The sequence below is a fragment of the Gopherus flavomarginatus genome, chromosome 5 (assembly GCF_025201925.1).
Source record: "Gopherus flavomarginatus isolate rGopFla2 chromosome 5, rGopFla2.mat.asm, whole genome shotgun sequence".
Lineage (NCBI taxonomy): Eukaryota > Metazoa > Chordata > Testudines > Testudinidae > Gopherus > Gopherus flavomarginatus.
In genome coordinates, this window is record NC_066621.1 from 69,609,653 (window position 1) to 69,630,797 (window position 21,145).

At 42.9% G+C, this 21,145-nt stretch overlaps 1 protein-coding gene across 1 annotated transcript in view; it reads left to right on the top strand.

Annotated features, from left to right (window-relative positions):
• Positions 1 to 21,145, top strand: part of KIF18A (kinesin family member 18A) — a 137,476-nt gene that overhangs the window by 12,526 nt on the left and 103,805 nt on the right. Inside the window, exons 5-6 of the mRNA XM_050955287.1 lie at positions 7,548 to 7,658; positions 19,565 to 19,762. Of these exons, the coding sequence (XP_050811244.1) occupies positions 7,548 to 7,658; positions 19,565 to 19,762 (309 nt within the window). The remainder of the gene's footprint in view (positions 1 to 7,547; positions 7,659 to 19,564; positions 19,763 to 21,145) is intronic.

The following is a 21,145-nucleotide window of genomic DNA, read 5'->3' on the forward strand; positions in this document are numbered from 1 at the left end:
AATGGAATTTTATTCAGGAACAAAATCAGTGCAAAGAAATCTGTTCAATTTAAAAGCAAATACATTAAAACCGTAATGTATGAATGGAACAGAACTTAACAAGGAGAAAATATTCATGTGCATTTCACTTGCACATAACGCAACTGTGGCTTTCACAGATCAGTGTACGTTAGGCTGTGGTTGTCCGTGATGCTCCCTAGTGTGGAGTGGTAGGAGTAGGGATGCAGCCCCCGATACCACATGGAATGTTGAGGAGGGATGTAGAGAGTTGCTATACTGGAATTCTCCATGGACTACAAAGAAAAGCAAGCCCATGATTGTTAAACCTCTAGGTCAACAAGAGTCTGTCGCATCTGTTTGGTACCAAAGAAGTCCCATTGTGTCCTGGTACACCTCCTTCTCCTTTTCCTGCCACGACTCCTGGGCATTTCTCTTGTCATCTTTTTCCTTTTCCAGGCTGTCTACAATGTTGACCCTCCATACTCTTTGCTCACTGTCTGATGTAGCACTCGCAGGATCTTACTGAACATGTCATCCTGAGTCTTTCTTCTTTTTCCTCCTTTATTATCTGACACAGGTGCTCTGTGAGGGGAGGGGACCTCCCAGGGAACACCTCACCCCCCCACCCCCATGGCCAGAAGAAGATCTGCACAGTAACTCCATGACATTTTTCATTGAAATCTCAGGAGGATTCAAGGGACATAAACAAACTAATCCATTTGGTCCTCCTCATCGCCTATCTGTACAGGGAAATGAAAAGCAGATAACTCTCTATTATACTGCTATCTCATCTGAGTAAATTTTAATGAAAAGTTGATAGCTGTATCCTGTTTAGTTGGGTGTGACATCAGTACATCATTTGAATGGGAAATACAATTACACACTTATCCCCTGCATCGGTCTCACCCATGCTGGACTGCTAGGATGGACTGGTCTGGACTGCGATGGAGTCTCAAACAGGTCCTGGCTCACTACATAGCTGGATCCTGGCCCACCTCCATCCTCCTCCTCACTGTTCACGCCAGGAGCCTGTGGCTTGGGGTCTGTGGAGGTATCCACAGTGTTGTGCAGGGTAGTGGTGAGATCTCTGCCAAGTGTGACATTCAGCTCTTTGTAAAAGCAGCATGTCTGCGCTCGGAACTAGATCAACTGTTGGGATTCTGATATGCCTAGTGCAGTTCTTTTGCTTTCATGCAGCAGTGCTTCTGGTCTCTATCATACTTCTGCATCTGACTTGCACACACTTTTCTCATAGATGTCCATGTTTCTACATCTGGTCCATAGCTGTGCTTGCACGGCCTCTTCTATCCACTGGCCCAAGAGATCCACTATCTCCTGTCTACTTAAGACAGAGTGTGTAGCTGTCATGGTCAGCCAAGCAGTTGCACGTAACAGTGGAGAGCTTCTAGGTATGCTTGCCAAGTTGGAGAATAAGGAAAAGCCGTGCAAATTTTTGAAGTCCCTTTAAAGGGCACAGAGGCCTTCTGGTGTCTATGAACCATGGGTAGCTGAGATTATGACCAAAGAGGTCAGTGTTCAGCATTGTGGGACAACTATTGGTGGTCTATTAATGTTGATATAAGTAACAGTGTCTGCACTCACGCTGCATCAAAGTCAGTACATCAACCATGGCTCAACACAGCTCAAGGAGATGATGTTGCCCCATTACAGGGACAGAGTACTTACATCAGTGGGAGACAAATGTAAGTGTAGACACATGCACAACTAGGTCAATGTAAGCTACCTTGAGAACTTTGTAGTGTAGACTAGGCCTAAGACACATAACTCCTCTGATGTTGTGGTGAAGCTTTTTCCTTTTTACGGACTTGGAGACTAAGCAAATTGCTTAGGGCATGGCTACACTTGCAGATGTAGAGCGCTTTGAGTTAAACCAGCCTTCATAAAGCACAGTAGGGAAAGCGCTGTAGTCTGTCCACACTGACAGCTACCCGCACACTTGCGTGGCCACATTAGCAGCTCTTTCAACAGTCACAGAGAGCAGTGCATTGTGGTAGCTATCCCAGCATGCAAATGGCAGCTATGTGCTTTTCAAAGGGGGGGTGCAGTGTGTCAGGGAGTGTGCAGTGTGTATGTGTGTGTGGGAGGGGGTGAAAGAGTGTGTTTTGAGGGAGGCTGAGGGCATGTCAGCATGCTGTCTTGTAAGTCCAGACAGCAGCAGACCTCCCCCTCTCCTGCCCCCCTGCACCTGTCTCTCTCACTCCCAGCATTCCACAGTAATGGTTGCTTTGTCTCAGAGCAGATAAGCATGCCAGCTGTCAAACTGAGCTTTCAAGGGGCATATCCAAAACAATGACGAATGGCCACTTGACTTAAGGGGATTATGGGACGTTTCCAGAGGCTGATCAGAGCGCAGTAATGCAACACCTTGTTCACACTAACGCTGGGGCACTCCAGCGGGGGCGCAGCAAACATTTTTCTACTTGCCATGGTGGAGTACCAGGAGTGCTCTAGCCCTGGAGTCAGAGCGCTCTACGTACCTTGCCACTGTGGACGAGTAGTGAGGTAGTGCGCCTGGGGCTCCTTTAATGCGCTGTAACTCGCAAGTGTAGCCAAGCCCTCTAGTTATACAATGACTCGCTTTCTATGCTAGATAATTGAACTGGTGGTGCTGTTTCACTAGTTCACTTATCAGTGTAACTATTAGTGGTGCTATCTGTTCCCACTAGCCATGGTGTTTTGGTTTCATGTTCACTGTAGCTTTGCTGTGCATTCTTCTTCATTGTTGCAGTATCACTGTCTGCCGATCAGAGTTCCCAGCACAGTTGCCTGAAGCAGTGTTTTCTGGATAATTTTGAAAGGGCTTCTAGAATATTTCAACTAACCTGAACCCTGTGTGTGAGAGTGCAGAAAAGCCATCTAAAGTTCACTGGTCACTTCTTGGGGTGGAATGAGAGGACTGTGCACAGTTGGAAGGTTTTATACAAGTAATTTCTGTTCATACAGGCAATGCAGCAGTGAAGTTTGTTTGCTTGAGTTAAGACTAGTCCCACAATGATAGCATTGCCTTTGCATCGCTGGAAACATTTTTGTGTATGAATGCAAGGTGTTACCATTGTGTTGGGGAGACCACTTGAGAGCTAATGCATCAATTTTTTTATAACGTAAACAAGGCTGATGAAATGCTTGCAGAGCCAGGAATAAAACGGAAGAGTTCTGACACCATCTATCCTGCTTTAACCAACAGGTTACAATTATTACAAGTGGCACAGCTAGCGATGCTTACACTCAGTGTTCACTGACACTTATTAGATGCTTTTTCAGTTGCTTATAACTTTGCCACACTTTAACCATCTAGGCTGAAATTTTCCATGTTGGGTATCTGCCAGATGCTGAATTATTTTTGAAAACTTCATCAAAAATGGTTTAGCTGTTCTTCAGATTGAGTTTAAGGGACAGTATGTTAAACTCTAGCTGTTTCACTGAGAAGCTCTAGCACAGGGGTAAGCAACCTATGACATGCGTGCTGAAGGCAGCACACAAGCTGGTTTTCAGTGGCACTCACACTGCCCGGGTCCTGGCCACCAGTCCAGGGGGCTCTGCATTTTAATTTAATTTTAAATGAAGCTTCTTAAACATTTTTAAATACCTTATTTACTTTACATACAACAATAGTTTATTTATATATCATAGACTTATAGAAAGAAAGAGACCTTCTAAAAACTTTAAAATGTACTACTGGCACGCAAAACCTTAAATCAGAGTGAATAAATGAAGACTCGGCACACTACTTCTGAAAGGTTGCCAACCTCTGCTCTAGCACATCTGTGCTTTGGAGCAGAAACTTGAAATTTTGGCCTGGGGGTGTTCCTGGTGCCTGGGATGTGTCTTCTACCATCCTCGTGAAAACTTGGCCAGACTTGAACAGATTATGACCCTCTGAAAATCTGTTTTCACAGGCTCAGAAGGTGTTAGTTTGACAGCTGCATTCTCTTAAGGTTGCATCTGTACTGAAATATGCCTCAGCCTAGGGGGTTCAGGGACTGAGCAGGATTTTTCCCTGCAATTGCTCCTCCTTGGGACTGCTGTGGTGTCAGGCACAGGAATTAAGAGCAAAGCAATTGCTTCTAATCTGCTCTGTGTTCCTCCTGCTGGACCCAACCAATGTGGAGGATTAGGAGAACACAGCCTCCATACAGCTCTGAGGGGTAAGGAGCTGGGTTTAGGGCTGGACAGGATTAGGGGCTGCTGGGATGAAATAAACTGGTGGGGTCAGGAACTGAAAGGGTCAGGGATGATGTGTAGGGCTGGGGGGAAAAGGGTACGTGACTACTCAAGAACCCTCCCCTCAGAAGCTGGAATAGAATCTAGAGTTTCCGAGTCTCATTTCTCTGCTGTTCGCAAATAGCTGTGAAAGCCATTGGCAAAATGTGTTCCTCATCTCCCTCTCATGGCTAACCTACACAGAGGATGACAACCTACCACCATCGAACCTCAGAGTTACAAACACCTTGGGAATGGAGGTTGTAACTTTGAAATGTCTGTAACTCTGAACAAAACGTTATAGTTTTTTACAAAAGTTTACATCTGAATATGACTAAGGGCATGTGTTCACAAGAACATTAAAGTGCTTTAATGTGACTGTGTAATCGCTCTCCCAGCGCTATTAAAAAAACACCCCCATGAGGGGACTAGCTACCAGCTCTGGGAACTGAAACTTGCAGGGCTTAGGGTTTGTTTTTTTTTCATGTTGCAGTGCTGTAAAGTGCCTGTCAAGGTTCCTTCCCCAGTCTGAACTTTCGGGTACAGGTGTGGGGGATCTGCATGAGACACTCTAAGCTCAATTACCAGCTTAGATCTGGTCTGGCTGCCACCATTCACAAGCACTCCCTTCCTTGGGTAGCCTTGAGAAACTTCACCAGTTTCCTGGTGAACACAGATCCAAACCCCTTGGATCTTAAAACAAGGAGAAATTAACCATCCCCCTTCTTTTCTCCCACCAACTCCTGGTGGATCCAAATCCAATCCACTTGGATCTAAAAACAAGGAAAAATCAATCGGGTATTAAGAAAAAGGCTTTTAATTGAAGAAAAGACAGGTAAAAGAAAACGCTCTGGAAGAGATTAGCATACCAGCTACTCTCCCAGACAACAGATTCAAAACACAGAGGATGTTCCCCTGGGCAAAAATTTAGTACACCAATGAAAATTAGTACACCAATTTGATTCTACCTCTAATTGCACAAGACAGGTTACAAAGAAATAAACATAAACTTCTTTATTCCTTTCTAAAACTTACTACTCTGATAAGAGGCTGGTTCCTTGATCTTTTTCACTGTGGCTGAAACTGAAAACTAACAAAGGAAAAAACCCTCCTTCCTTTTGAAACATCTTGTTCCCCCATTGGTTCCTCTCATCAGGTGTCAGCTAGGCTAGGTGAACTTTCTTAACCTTTTACAGGTAAAAGAGGCATTAACCCTTAACTATCTGTTTATGACAGTGCCAGTGTAGACAATCCCTTACTAAAGTTTCAAATCTGTATTATGCGGAAGAGGAATGCTGCTTGTAACCATCTTAATTTAAATGAAACAAGCACAGAAACAGTCTACTTACCTTGTCAAATCTTTTTTTAAACTTTCCTTTTATTTTTTTTAGTAGTTTACATTTAACACAGTTCTGTATTTGCTTTTTTTCATCTGTGCTGTTATATGTTTACATACTTCCGGTTCCGAATGAGGCATGTGGTTGACTGGTCAGTTCGTAACTCTGGTGTTTTGTAACTCAGAGGTTCTTCTATATTTCTATCAGTACTCTGTTGATGCAACTAGCAGAGGTCTGAGCTGTGGATCTAAACATTCTAACCTACTGATTATCCATGAGAGAGTCAATATGGTTGCACTTAATGGAATTTCTGTTGTTTAAGAAATTGCATACCAAAAAATTAAATTTAAAGAATGCTAATAAGATTTCCCTTGCAACGTTAGTACGTTGTTGTTGTTCATATGCATTATGATTGTCTTTATGTGATCACGTACTTTTCCGCAGGACCCCTGCCTTGTTCATTTAAATGGATGGATGTTGACTGAGTGAGCAGCTAATCAATGTTTTGTTTTGTTCTCGTCCTTCAGTGTATGGCCTCAGGCCTTGTTCATTGCACACTGTTCAGATCATGCTTTGAATGCAGAATTAATTTCCTCATGGGATTTTCTATGACACTCAACTCACTATAGTATATGAGTGTTTCATAGACATTACCTCACAGGAGAATTGTGAAGATACATAAAAAGAGAATATGCCATTTTAATGGCATAGATGTTTCAACATCAAAAGTATATGCTAACTTTGGATGGACAATTTGAGATTCCTATGGTCTGATTTCCCCCTCCCTCCCATTCCAAAAGCTTATAGCACGAGCACAGCTCTCACTGACTTCAGTTGCTGCTGTGATTGCTCAGCACTTCTGACATGAGATACTGGGGGGAGATTTAGAGAACACCCAGAAAATGAGGAACATTGAATGGCTATTTGTGAAAAGTTTTGTTTAAGTGACTTGCCCAGCATCACATAGGACCTTTGTGGCAGATGCAGGGATTGAATACAGTTTTCAGGGTGAATTCAAACCAAAGGGTGGTCCTTTTTCTTCCTGCAGCCCTCTCACTTGTTCACTAAACACCTTCCAGTTTCCGCAGCAAATGAATCGGGGATCCTACAGACAACAGCCTCATTAACCTGATTTATTTAAACACAACCTTGATTCATTTCTTGAGCACTGTCAACTCCACTATGAATGAGGTGAGATCCTCTGAAAAAAAGTAGTATGTGATCCTGTAATTAAAGACCTTATTACAATACATACGCAGAAAGGGGTGGAGTTAAGGTTACATGGGAAGCCTTAATTCTTGCACTTCCTAACTTTTGAGAGGTTAGCTTTGCAGCTGTAACTTTCTATAATATAGTTCTGTGTTTTTGTAATAAGCTTATAAAGAGTTGTCTATAACACTGGTGCACAAACTGTGGGGCCTGCCCCTTTTAGGAAGAGGTACAGAGGAATGTTTTGGGGCAGGTAAGGTGGAGCCTGGGCTAGCCTCCACAGGGGGAGTGGAAGGAGCCCCACGCTCCCATCCCAGCTCCTTTTCTGTCCTGTTCCACCCACAACTCTGCCTTCAGCACAAGTTCTACTGCTGAGGAAGCTTTGGCTGTGCAGTAATGGAGGGGGTGGACAAATTCCCTTAATGGTGAGGTACACGAGTGGAAAAGTTTGTGCACCACTGGTCTACAGATGTAAACTTCCTATGTATTTTTTTATTAAAATAGATATCATTATGTTGCAGAAATTCAAAGGTTTTCTCTTAATTTAAAAAAAAACACTTTTTATTTTAAGTGACTTGGTTTCAAAAAGAAAATTCCCCTCTGACTTACTGAGTTCTCTCATTCTCTCTTCCCCTCTCCTCCCTCCCTCTGCAATTCAAGTAACTCTTCTTACAATGGATTTTAAGACAATTAATTACTTATCAACTGTATGTAAAGCCTGTTCCCTAATTAAATCTCATAAAGATTACTAATTTCTTGTGTAATCTCAACACTTTGTAGCCTAAATGTGCAGAGGAGATCCTTCAGATGTTGGATTATGGAAACAAGAATAGAACACAGCACCCCACTGATATGAATGCCTCATCTTCTCGGTCCCATGCGGTCTTTCAGGTAAGATGATACAGCACCGAGATTCTCAGACTTCATTGCTCAGAGACCCGCTTCTGACAACAAAAATTACTACGTGATCCCAGGATGGGGGGAACCAAAGTCTGCTCCCCCTGGGTGGTGGGGCTCAAAGCCCCAAGCCCCAGCAAATCTAACGCCAGCACTTCAGGGTCATGACACAGTTTGAAAACCACTGATATAACATGTTTAATGGCTGATATCTGAGACTTAGTGAGTTTTAGATTTTTTTTTTTTAAAGTAGTTAGCCATTCTGAAGCTTAATAACTGACTATGGCAATCTTGTTTTATTAGCTTGGGTATGGGGAGAGAAATACTGCCCATTTTTGCTGTTCTTCTCTCTCAATTTATTTGCTTATTTTAACTTTGTAACTGTTATCTAGTTCACAGCATTTGGGGATACAGTGTATGTGAAATATATTATGCAAACAAAGCTGCACTGTTCATTCCCCCCCCACCCCCCAAAAAAAATGCGTCCTTTAAATAAAGTTCCCTCAGGAATAGGCTTTAGATACATTTGGAACAGAGCTTGAAGCTGCCATGATGCTTTAAGAAACTGATATGAGAAAAAACATGCACACCAAAAAACTCCAAAGATCTATAAAAATATTTATAAAATATCGATAAATCGTGTCTGAATGCAACAAAGGAGGTAAGGGTAAGTTACTGCATGTGACAAAACATTTAACCCTTTCATGGCTTTATGCATGTGTATGTTTGCCTCACTTGCTTAGCAAGATCCTTGGTGTTAAATATTTCTTTAACATTTCCTGATCCTAGTGAATTTTTTTTTTTGTCTTTGAGATAGAAAGAAATAACAAGGCATATCATTGTAATGAGTATTTCCTGTCCTTTCCAAAAACACTTTGGGTTCTGTTGTTGCCCTTGAGCACTCTGGGGTCAAAAGTAGTACTGAAACGTGTGCATAAAATGCATTGACTGTCTTTTTTCTTTTTTTAACCAGTCTACATTTTTAAGCATGAAAAGTTAAATCAGTTAAGTGTCTCAGTAAATTTGAGATACATTGACACTGTAACTTAGTGTTGCTTCTACACTGTTAAAGTTGCATCATGACTTCTGTTTAAAGATGAGCTTTTCTTTAAACAGAAGTCTTAGTCAGATTTCTTTGAAATTGGGTGTGCCTCAGGAGTTTGCAGGGTGGGATTAGTGACCCAGATTTGGAATTGTTTGAGCTGGGGTTCCAGTGACATAAGCCCTGGGGAAAAAATAACAACAGTTTTAAAAAATGTTTCTAGGTGGCCTTTTGCCCAGAGCTAGAGATCAAATTGCTGATGTGATCCAAGTCAAAATGGTCTTAGTCTGAGTTTTACATAGCTATTCCATAGCACCCCTAAATCTTTGGAGGACCCAAACTGAGAATGCTTTTTAAGAAGACTAAGAAACTAATGACTGGATGAATCACAGACCTCTTGATGGCTGTGAACTCACCCTGTCACTAACATAACTAAGGATATATTAAACACAAGCCCCCACCTAAAACAAAAAGACTTTGAACTGATTGTCTTGAGGCTGCTGCAATTTGTGAGTCCTAAATGGCAATTTCATTTTGGGGGGAATGTCATCAAAGTAGTTTGCGGAAAGGGGGATTAGACATGGGAATGCTTCATAGGAGGAGGGGGGTATGTGGGAAAATGAGAGGGCTTTAGGCCTGCAGTGAGGAAAGGGGTTTATAGGGAGTGGGTTTGATCGTACGGGAGGTAAGAGAGGTTGAGGATCAATTGTGGGAGACATTGCACCCCCAGCTCTTCTGGTGCACCCCAACACAGCATGAAAGCTATTAATAAAGTATTGGAAGAAAATTAATCAGGAAATTGAATGGTTCATGGCTGACTGGAAAATGTGTACTATATGGCACAGAAAAAATTACAAGCTTGGACACCTCTGTTTCTCAAACATTGGGTTTCTCTCAAACATAAATCCTATCAGTATTTTGGAAGAGAAATCCTGTTTGTAATTTTTCTCTCCAGCTTTGCCACAAATCTCACCCTCCAACCATTGTGAAATGCCACTAGGAACGTTATTCCACTGTAACATTGTCCTTCAATCCAGGCACTGCATGTGAGTCAGATTATAAGAGGTGGGGTAGTAACAGCTGTCACAGTTCAGGGCAGCTTGTATTTCCCTTCTATGGTCGTTCTAGGGCACGGACTCCAGGCTCCTGGCTTCTTGGCCATCAGCTTTCATGGGTGTCTCTCCCTCTTGACTGACATTTTTCCAAACTGCACAATTCCCTGTCTGCACTGTGATATTCCAAGCAAGCCAGACTGCCCAAACAGGCCAGCATATGCACTTTGCTTTCTTTCTGCAGGCTATGAACAGCATAATGGTCACACAGCACTTTATAAGCAGCCACATTTATTCTTAATGTGAAAGCATTACAGTAAAAACATACTAAACAAGAAAAGAATCTTACACACACGTTTAAAAGGGTACCAGACGTCACCCCAACTTTAGGATCTGGTAGGTATCAGTCCTTCAATACCCACAATAGGGTTTTTCTCCTTGCTTACAAGTTCAATACTGTCTCATTCAGAACCAGAACAACCATGAATAGTTCAGTCTTTCCTTTACACAGCTTAGGCCTTTGATCTTGGTGTCCAGATAACCGGTGGTCAGCAGAAAAAGGCCTCCTCTTCAGGGTGTAACTTCAATCGGCTGGGTTTTTGCATTTTCTGAGATGGGGAATTTGTATTAACTCCCCAAAATATTGCCCAGGAAATGTCACACTTTTTTGTTCCAAATTCTGATCTTGTCTGGTATGCTCAATATATTCCTTTGAAACCCCAGGTTTCATATCTGTCACATCTCCCCCTTTGAGAGGTTATGTACAATCCCGGCCCACAATACTACATAAACCATTAATTTTATACAATGGACCCCAAAGACAGTTAAACTTAATTCAATAAGGTGTCACAGGGGATTGCCATTGAGGCAGATATGGCAATTTTCTGCAATAGAAGCATTTTTGTATATGAAGATTTAAGGGGATGAGTTCCCTGCTTGTGGGGAGGCTTGGGTACAATAGTGGGGAGGGACCCGGTTGGAGCGGGGAGATACACTGAGTAGGTCAGGAGCTTGGCTGGAGAGTTATGCCAATGGTCTGATGGGGCTCAGCTGCTGTGTGTGGATTTTTTTCTTTTTCTTTTGGGGGCGGGGGGACTTGGCCCAGTGTGCTTCTTGGGGGTGGAGCGGGAATGATCTGTACAACTGCCTAAATGATTACTAATTCCTACAACAACGTATCTTTTCCTCTTTTAAAAAAAAACTAGGAAATTCTGGGGCAAAAAATACTTTAATGCAGAGTTAAGGTTGCTTTGATGGTATGTCATCCCTTTGCAGAACAGAGTTGAGCAAAACTCATCTGAAAACCAGCAAATGCATGAGCAACTTTAACTTTACCCTCTTTCATCAGTGCCCCAACACACCCCATTAACACACACACATCTTTACTCTGCTAACTCCACAGTTGCTGAAATGTACAAGCCCTTTACTTCCTTTTTACAGTCCATTTACTCTCAGCTATGTCACCTTCCCTCTACTCTCTTCAAGCAATGCCTCAATATGCACACAGGTTATACTCATAGATATACCCATATGGTGCAGAAGGTAGAAGGAAGGTGGCATGGAAAATAATTTCCTTTTTGTCCTTTAATAGCATTAGATGGAATCATGTGGGGGTCAGGCTCTAAGTCTTGTGTCTTTCACTTACAGAAGTTGGTTCAATTAAAAAAATATTATTTCACCTACATCTTTCTGAAAAATCTTAAGCAATTTGATAATAGTTTTGCAGTAATATGGTCAGTTTAAAATTAACTAAAAGGAAATTAAATAAAACAAAAAAGCCTTAACCTGTATGCTATTGCTTTGGCTACCTCAAACAGAAATTTCTGGATCTTGGAATTCCTCTTCTTTATTTTAGCAATGAAAATGTTGTGTTCTTTATATACAAACAAGGGAAATTTGCAGATTTAGAAGTTTCTGCTTGAGATAAACTGCCATAGTAGTTCTCCAGTCCAGTTATCCATTGCTTGAGCTGGCTAGCGGGAATGCAGCTGCTGCAACTGAACTCGAGGAGTACAGTGACTAGAGTCAAACTATTTCAACATGAGCAAAAGTGGAAGACTCATTGACCGAATTCATAGCTATTTTGAGAAAATTCATGAAGATAGTAAAGAAACTTGGATGCAGAAATTGCAAAGAAAAGGAGGTGGAAAGGCAGACCATATGAAGAATCACTTTGCAAAATGCAGTTGAAGGAACAGACACCAGAACCACTGACTTTGGATAACCAGATGCAAATATTAGAATCTGAGTCAGGATGAAGGTATTGATAATACTGCATTGCCACTGCTAAGTACATCAAAAGAAAGTTCGCCAAAGACAATAAAGAGGAAGTATCATGGTTTTTTCAACCACACATGGATATGCTTGTAATAACTCCAGAACTGAAACAAAAAATAGACTAGAAAATTGCAGAATATTTTTATGCCTGTAATATTCTCTTTTTTTGTTGTTGAGAATCCAGCTTTCAATCAATCAGCTGCCAAAGGCTGGTCTACAAAACACCCAGTTGAAAGAAGGATAGCAGGTGAATTGTTAGATGCAGTCACTGATGATTTGAAGGTGGAAGAAAGCCACAAATTATGTGGGAAAGCATAATATTAATAAATGGCTGGAGTAATGTGTACAATGACCCAGTGACATCTTACTGTGTGCACATAAGGAAAAACCATGATGTCTGTCAGCTGTTGATTCTGGAAGCAATAAGGAGACTAGAAAGTACTGTGCTATACTGGCAAGAGAAGCCAAGGCATTATCAAATGAACTGTACGATTGTATTTTTTTTAAGAACTACCTGACAGACAATTTGAAAGATGCAAAATATGAGAAGTGATTTGAAACAAGATGACAACACTTAGGTTATGAATGGCTGTGCATCACATTAGCTAAATCTACTTGGACAAGATCTTATACCAAGTCCTTTGAACAGTGTTGTAGATTTACAAAAATACTTTTGTAATCACCATGTGCCTGGAGCCTGGTTCAAAGAATTCCAAACTTCTGTAAAACCTCCATTCCTGGTGACACACGGTGGAACAGTCAAATAACTTGCCTAGAAACATACGTTTAAAATCAGCTGCATAATCTCAGAAATGTGAGTGACAATGCATTAAGCAGAACTTGAAGATAGAGTGGTCAGTATAATTCATAATCAATTTACCTGGAAGCAAAGAACTTGATCAGTCAGGTGAAACCAGTTGCTGTGGCACTTGATGCACTCCATAGGGATAAATCAGCAATTCCTATTGTGTACATGGTATAGTTGGAGCTACTAATAAATGAAGTGCTTGCACCACACGAGACAGAAGTACCTCGTAAAATCTCTTTCGTAATTACTCTGTGTTGACCAACCTCCTTCATCCAAAATATGAAGGAAAGAGACTGTCAGCTGAACAAGAAGAAATTTTAAGGCAGTGACTGCTCAGCAAAAATCCTTATTTTTTTGACTTAGTTCTACTTTAAAATGCTAGTAAGAATCTCTGTATCCAAAATCAATGTTTTTCATCTGCCTGCAAAAAAAAAGTTTTCCCTATAACGTGGGGAAAATATGAAGAATGTGAATATTCTGACATTCTAGAACTGGTGTTGCAATTGCATCAGTGTTTGGCAAGCATAGAATGAATCTTTTTAAACTTCAGATACATCTATTCGGAACTGAGGTATAGGCTCATTGTGTATCCATATGACGGGGTGTACTAGCCCCTTTGAGGCCCTCCAGAAGGCCATGCTGTCCTACCACACCCTGCCCTAGAAAAAAGGCAGTAGAGTGGGATCCTCTAAGCAGCCTAGAGAAGCTGCAGGGGAGGAAGCCAATCAGTGCCTACAAGGCTCATATAAAAGGAGCTGCATTGTCTGAACAGCTCAGTTGCTGGCTGGAGCCAGAGGAGGAAGAGTACTGTTCCTGGCTGGCTGAGGAAGCTGCAGCAGCTGGACAGAGCAATCACTAGCTGGGACCAGAAATAGTGGAAGTCTGGGAGACTGGGGAGAAACCTTGTATAAGCAGGGGTAGGAATGTGAAGCTGTCTAGGCACAGAGGCCTGGGTGAGCGAGAACCCTGATGAGACAAGCCAGAGACTTATTAGCTCACCAGGTGAAGCGACATGTGAGAGAGGAACCCTGAAAAAACGGGACAGAAATTGTTACAGACTGTCTAGGCAAGGAAGCCTGGGAGAGAGACTACTTAAACATGGAACAGGCTGAGGACCCGAGAAGCTGGTGGGACACAGTGGGAAGCAGCCCAGAGAATAATGCAATAACAATAGTGACTTAAACAGCAGGTGGCTGCTAGTCGTAGGGTTCCTGGCTTGGGACCCAGAGTAGTGGGCAGGCCCAGGTCCCCCCACTGGCCACAGACAGAGTGGCCAAGGACCGAGGAGGCAAAATGTTTTGTTTGGAGCCCAAGAAGGGTGCAGGTGCTTTAAACAGACCCTGAGATGGGACTCATAACTTTGGGGAGGGGCCAACCTTTCATTGGACTGTTACCCAAGAAGAGGTTTGTTTTCAGTCTTTCATGTACAGACTGCGTGTTACTCAGCTGGAAGGCTGTGTCACTGAAAACCCATCTGAAAGAGAAACTACTGTCAGAGGATACTGAAAAACAAAGAGCACAGCACGCATCTGGCCAGCAGGAAGCACTCACGAGTGGCCACACCTTTACGATCTGACAACATCAAAGTTGGTCTTCTGCTACAGAATTCTGCAGGGCCAAGTGGATCTGGATTGGCAGTCTGTAACTCTCCATGCTTCTGATTGCTTAGTAGTTCAGGCCTACAATTCTGCATTATTGTCATACTCATATAATCAAATATTTTCAATGTGACATATATTACTTCCTTGAGGAAAAACTAACTAAAATATTTACTAAACATTCCAATGTTCAGTATTATCATTACATATATTAGTATTACACCCACTGCAGTTTTATTTTTTATTTGTACAATCTTAAATTAATCTCTGAATCTACTGCCACAGTTTGAATATGTAAACAAAACTAAATATTATGTGCTGTGCATTAGTAAGCTTTTAAAATAGAAAATGCCTTAAACTATGACTGACTGTTCGTTTGTTTGTTTTTTCCTGGGACAGTAAAAACATGATTTTTACCTGGGAGAAACCACATCTGGTAAATACCATGCCATCTCTGCAAAGATATCACATCACCTGATTATTATCCAGTCAAAGTTTCTTCCACATTCATTGCAACTTCTGTCATCCAATTAGTCCTTGTAAATGAGCTAGATCTTGAACGTTTGCTTGGGTTTACTTCACTTTGGGTTTACTATCTGTTTCTCTTTCTGTCCCTTTGCCTCTTAGTCCCAAATGAGAGCCTAGTTCTTTGAACCTAGTTCACAACACAGCTCCTCTGTTCAAACATTTGTTACTGTTCTGTGAAACTTCTCTGTAAAGAGCCCATTCCTAGAGAATCAGTGAATTACATGACCGTTAGGCCAAGTTAGATACTGAAAATATGGTCTTATCAGAGTAAATAGTCTTTTATCAGAGGAGTAGCCATGTTAGTCTGGATCCGTAAAAGCAGCAAAGAGTCCTGTGGCACCTTATAGACTAACAGACGTTTTGGAGCATGAGCTTTCGTGGGTGAATACCCACTTCATCGGATGCATGCAGCCGACGAAGTGGATATTCACCCACGAAAGCTCATACTACAAAATGTCTGTTACTCTTTGCTGCTTTTAATAGTCTTTTAGGCTACTAACCTTCCCAAAGTGTTGTCCTGCTCACTAAGTTCCCACAAGTGGAAATATTTAGAGGTGGTGTCAAAAGCGAAAGAAGTTACTGACCAGTAATTGTGTATTCATGCTCCCCATTTTAATCAGACACCTAGCTTAAGAGTTCCTGAGTTAGCAAAAGAAACTGAAGGAATTGGTTCTCCTTCACCTTTTATACCCTTAGAATTCCCCATGAGCAGAGGGCCAAGGAGAGCAAGTGGCCCCAACAGACACTGCTCTATGGAAGATTCTGGAAGCTTATGTCACTGGTACCTTTTTTCTTCTTTGAGTGCTTGCTCATGTTGATTGCATTCTAGATGGGTGCGTGGCCACCAGAGCCAGCTCCAGGCACCAGCCCAGCAAGCAGCTGCTTGGGGCGGCCAATGGTGAGGGGCGGCACATCCGGGTCTTCGGCGGTAATTCGGCAGCGGGTCCCTCAGTCCCTGTCGGAGCAAAGGACCAGCCGCTGAAGACTGAAGTGGTGGCAGTAGAGCTGCAGATCATGATTGGGATTTTTTGTTTGGTTTGGTTTGGTTTTTGCTGCTTGCAGCGGCAGAAACCCTGGAGCCGGCCCTGGCGGCCACATGCACAATTGTCAGAGATTTTTACTTTAGCAGTATCCATAGGGTTAGCTGTAGCACCCTCTTGAGTGCTGCGCTCAGTATTGGTATACTAAGCGCTGCCAACCCTTTGCCCTCTCAGTTCCTTCTTACCACCTGTGAAGGTTGGAGCTCCTTGTCTTGCATCGCGGGCTGACCCCGTAGTCCAGCCAGGAACCCGACTTGTGGGAGTGGCGGGGGGTCCTGTCCTCTAGTAGAGTCACGTATCCAAAGCAGGCCCAACAGCCAAAAGCCAACTAGGTTGACCGCCAATGTAGATGCTGAGCCAGGTGACAGACCCAGCCAAGGCCCCAGCATCTAAGGGAATCCGGTTATGGGACTACCCCCTAAAGCAGCAGTGTGTCCCAGACCCCGGCACCGCATCCCTGATTAGAAGACACAGGTCCCTGATACCATGGTCTTTGTCTGCAAGGCACGGGACACTTGAGTCACAGTGCTGATCCCCATACCACCGTCGGACCTCCTGCCAGAGTTCTCCACAGCACAGGCCACCATCACCTAAGCGTCAATTCCCCCCCTGGTGTGGGATCGTTCCAGTCTCTACACCAGTCTCCAGCTCCCTGGTACCTATCTTCGGGCAGGCACCAGTCCTCGCCCTCTCCTTGTTGCCTACAAGGGCCAGTTGGCAGACTCAGGCACCTGCGTCTCCACCCTAGTCACCGGAAGGACAGTGGTCTGAGCCTGAAAGGGAATTTAGCCCCTGGTCTATAAAAGGCAAATCACCACAGGCCCACGAGACCAGCGTGGTTCCTGCAGCATGGAGGCAGGGGCCATGGCCCACTCAGTGGCAGTACTGGAACCCATGGGGTGTACCTGTTACACCGGTCCCATACTCCCACCATTCCTATCAGGCCACATCAGACAAGCTGCCGTCAGCATAGCCGGCACCAGTGTTGAATCATGGTGCTGAATCCAGCATGGGAGCAACACAGTGGGCCTTGATGCCCAAGGAGCTGTCTCCAGACGAGCACAGGGAAGCTGCCCCTCCCTCTGCTGTGTAGTCATCTTCATCATCTCCGGACGAAGCAATAGCGGGCCCCTCATCCTACATCCTTTCTCCCCACCTCCCCAACAACTTCAATGAGCACCAGGCCCAGCTCAAAAGGATGGCTGCCAACCTAAACTTAGAGGTCAAAGAGCTAACTGAGTCCAATGACATTTTTAATGTTATGCCCTCCTCAACCCCAGCACAAGTCTCATTGCCTGTCCACCCAGGGGTCCTTAAAATTGCTAAATCTATGTGGCAGACCCCCTCTTCCATTCCACCTACCTCCAAGAAGGCAGAAAAGAAGTACTGTGTCCCCGCAAAGGGATCAGAGTATCTACACCGAGCCTTCAGCGGGATCCCTGATTGTGTCCGCTGCCAACGAAAGGGTCAGGCAAGTGTCACAGCTAAAAATAAAGACACAAAGGGGCTGAACTTGTTTGGCAGGGAAGTTTAGTTATTTGGAAAGCCAGCCTGTCTATTCATCTAGTCCTGCTAGGCAGGTATAGCTTCAAGCTGTGGGACTCCATTAGTAAGTTCAAGGAGGGCCTCCCACATGACCAAGCACAGGAGTTTGCCACCTTGCTGGACATTGACAAAGCGGTGACCAGAAGTGCCCTCCAGATGGCCTGGTACACTGCAGACTTGGCGGCTAGGGTAGTCATCTCCACGGTGGTCATGAGATGCAGCTCCTGGTTACAATCCTCTGGGCTGTCCCAGGAGATGCAGACTATTCTTCAGGACCTTCCGTTTGAGGAAGCAGGGCTCTTTTTGTAGCTGACCTCACGGCTCCATGGCCTTAAAGACTCCGATGCCACCCTTGGTTCTTGGGCCTTCATGCTCCTCCTTCAAGGTCCTGGGGTGTCCTCTGGTCCAGCTACTACAGAAAGAAGGACAGAGACAAAGGATTTAAACAGTCACCCTTTGTTTTACTATTCCTCCGCCCAGCCTGGTTCTTCCAGAGGCCAAGGAGGCCAGAAGCAAGCGTTTTTAGCATGCACCCGAGGACGGCGCCTCAGCCACTTCCCGGGATCCATACCCTGCTCTTTCCTGAACGCCTTGCACCCCTTCTGATTGGCCTGGTCGCAGCTGACCTTGGACCGTTGATTGCTCGACATAGTATCTTCGAGCTACACCCTGCAGTTTGTGGATCTCTAGCCTTCTACATTCAAAGGACCACACCATTCTGCAAGTTGACGCAGTTGTTCGTTGTGGTGGCCTACAGGATGAAAGGTCGACCTGTGTCCGCTCAAAGAATTTCTTCTTGGATGACTGCCTGCATTTGCTGTTGCAATCAGGCAAGGGTGCCACCTCCTGCAATCGTAACTGCCCATTCAACCAGGGCACAAGCCTCCTCAGCAGGTTTCCTAGCCCAAGTGCCTATCCAGGGCGTCTGTAGGGTGGCCACCTGCTTGTCCATCCACACGTTCATGTACCATTACGCACTTACCCAGCAGGCCCAGGATGATGTTGGCTTCAGTAGAGCAGTACTGCATGCCTCTAGACTATGAACTCTGAGCCCGCCTCTGAGGATACTGCTTGTGAGTCACCTAGAATAGAATTGACATGAGCAAGCACTCAAAGAAGAAAACACAGTTACCTATCTTTTCATAACTGTTCTTTGAGATGTGATGTTCATGTCAATTCCATTACCCGCCCTCTTACTCCTCTGTCAGAGTTACCAGCAAGAAGGCGTAGGGTTGGCAGCACCTATTATATCAACGCATGAGCGTGGCACTCCAGAGGATGCTACAGCCAACCCTATGGATACCACTAAGACAAAATCTGAGTATGGGCGTGGGCGCACGCACACACCTAGAATGGAATGGACGTGAGCAACACATCTTGAAGAACGACAGTTATGAAAAGGTCAGCAGTCGTTTTTTCCACAGTGTGAATGAACAGACAATGCTGCTGATCTACAGTTACTTACCAGTAACTTCTCTTTACTGAAGATCCAAATATCCACTCTTTTCCTATGGCACTTGGGACTCTACACTGTGAATCTAAAAAGTATTCTGTCTTTTTGGAAGAGACACATTATATTTAAAATGACAATTTACATTATATACATTTCGAAGACAGAAAAGCCATTTTAATCTGAAGTCTGCAAGACTGATTTGAAAGTGCATTGTGTCTTTAGCAGGTAAACTTGATTTTTTTCTTATTACTATGTAAAGGTGGGGAGCATACAATATTAGGACTTGTTGGAGGGGAGCAGATTAATCTTTGAAATTATTTCACTCTGTCCCTCTCCCCTAAATAGTAATGTCAGCTTAATACTTCAGTATGTACAGAGTGACAACTCCAGGAAGGAGATTGTAAACACCTGCACAAACATTTTTATGTAACTATCCTTATGATGTAGAATTGTATTATCCTTTAAATAAGAGCCATTGCTTGTGTAGAGGTTGGTTGTGGTTTTTTTTTTTTTTTTTTTTTTTTTTGTTAAATCCTTGTAATTTATTTTCTTTATAGATTTATTTAAGGCAGCAAGATAAAACAGCAAGTATCAGTCAAAATGTACGTATTGCCAAAATGTCCCTCATTGACCTGGCAGGATCTGAACGTGCCAGTGCCACAAATTCCAAAGGAGCTCGTTTTAGAGAAGGGACCAACATTAACCGTTCACTGCTAGCTCTTGGAAATGTCATTAATGCATTGGCAGATCCAAAGGTAAGTGCTGCTTTGTTTCAAATATAATAAACATGCACACAGGTCAACTTTTCCTTATACTGTTTAAGAAGAAGGAATATCATATTAAAAAGAATACAACCTTGTATTATATTTTCTAATATGTGCACTACTTTAGAAAATATATAAAAAAAATTTTCTCTGTGGACTCTCACTGTAGGAATTGTCTGCTATACTTTGCAATCACTGAACAATCTAAAGCAGCTTAACTGTTGTATGGTGAGCGCACATTGAGTGTCGATGTCACATTTCACGTGCACTTATAGGAGGGAGTCTTTTTTATAAGAGTTCTGAATGCTTCTTGTATCACTGGTGCTTACAGTCTCAGTACCAGCATCTTCTTGTCCTTGATTGCCAAATTAGTTTAGTTTAGTTAGAATTTTTGTAGTAATTAGTAGCTTAACTATATGTAGTTTTTTTTATATTAAAAATGTTGGGGAAAGCAGTGTGCTACATTTAGCTTTAGTACATTTATCCAATGAGAAATATGTCCAGGCTTTAAGCATTGTGCTACATGCCTAAATAAAGTGTCACTCTAGGATCCCCTTCTTACATACCTAAAATGCCTCAGAGAGAGAGCGATTCACAAGAGTAAATAAGTTTTTGTTCCTGTCCACAAACCTTACATCCTAGAATTAATATGTTTTGTAAAAGGAAAGGTTTTTGCCCTCGGGTGTATAATATTCATGTCGCCTAAACCCTTGCCTGCTTCCCCTATACTAAATTACCTACTGTAGATAAAGAAGAGGCAGGATTGTGTCTCAAGATTCATTAAGTGGCTATTTCTTCTCTGAAGTTTGCTTTAGGTTGTTTTAAATAACACAAAAGAGAAATTGAGACATCACAATAATGAAGTAAAGTTTATAATACTGCAGCTAAAGGGTATTATTGAGAATCACAGAGTTTGTAAGGTACACATAATTAACAAATCATTAACACATGCAGAATGTGAATGTTTTATGGCTTTCAGTGTTTTATTGCCCTTTCTAGCATACTTCATTCTTCATCCATTTGTTGTACAATGTTACTTGAACGGATTGTCAGATCTGTATCCCACAACCTGTTCACTATTGGAATGTGACCCTGCTATTTCCTTGCTGCTCTTTTAGAACCACTGGAGTTACGATGTTTGACCGTTGCTTCATTGCATTATTTTCCTTCAGTTTCTTCATGGGTTGCCATCTCATCTAGGTAGGTTAGTGAAATCCAAGCTTAGGTGAAGGGCTCTCTTCTTGTACAGTATTTCCCAATGATGAAATAACGTGTTACCATTCAAAGTTTATACCAAAGATAAACCAAACCATTTATCTATCTTTCCCATCTCTTCTCCAAAGCCTCTAAACATTCAGAGAACCTTGTGTGAAT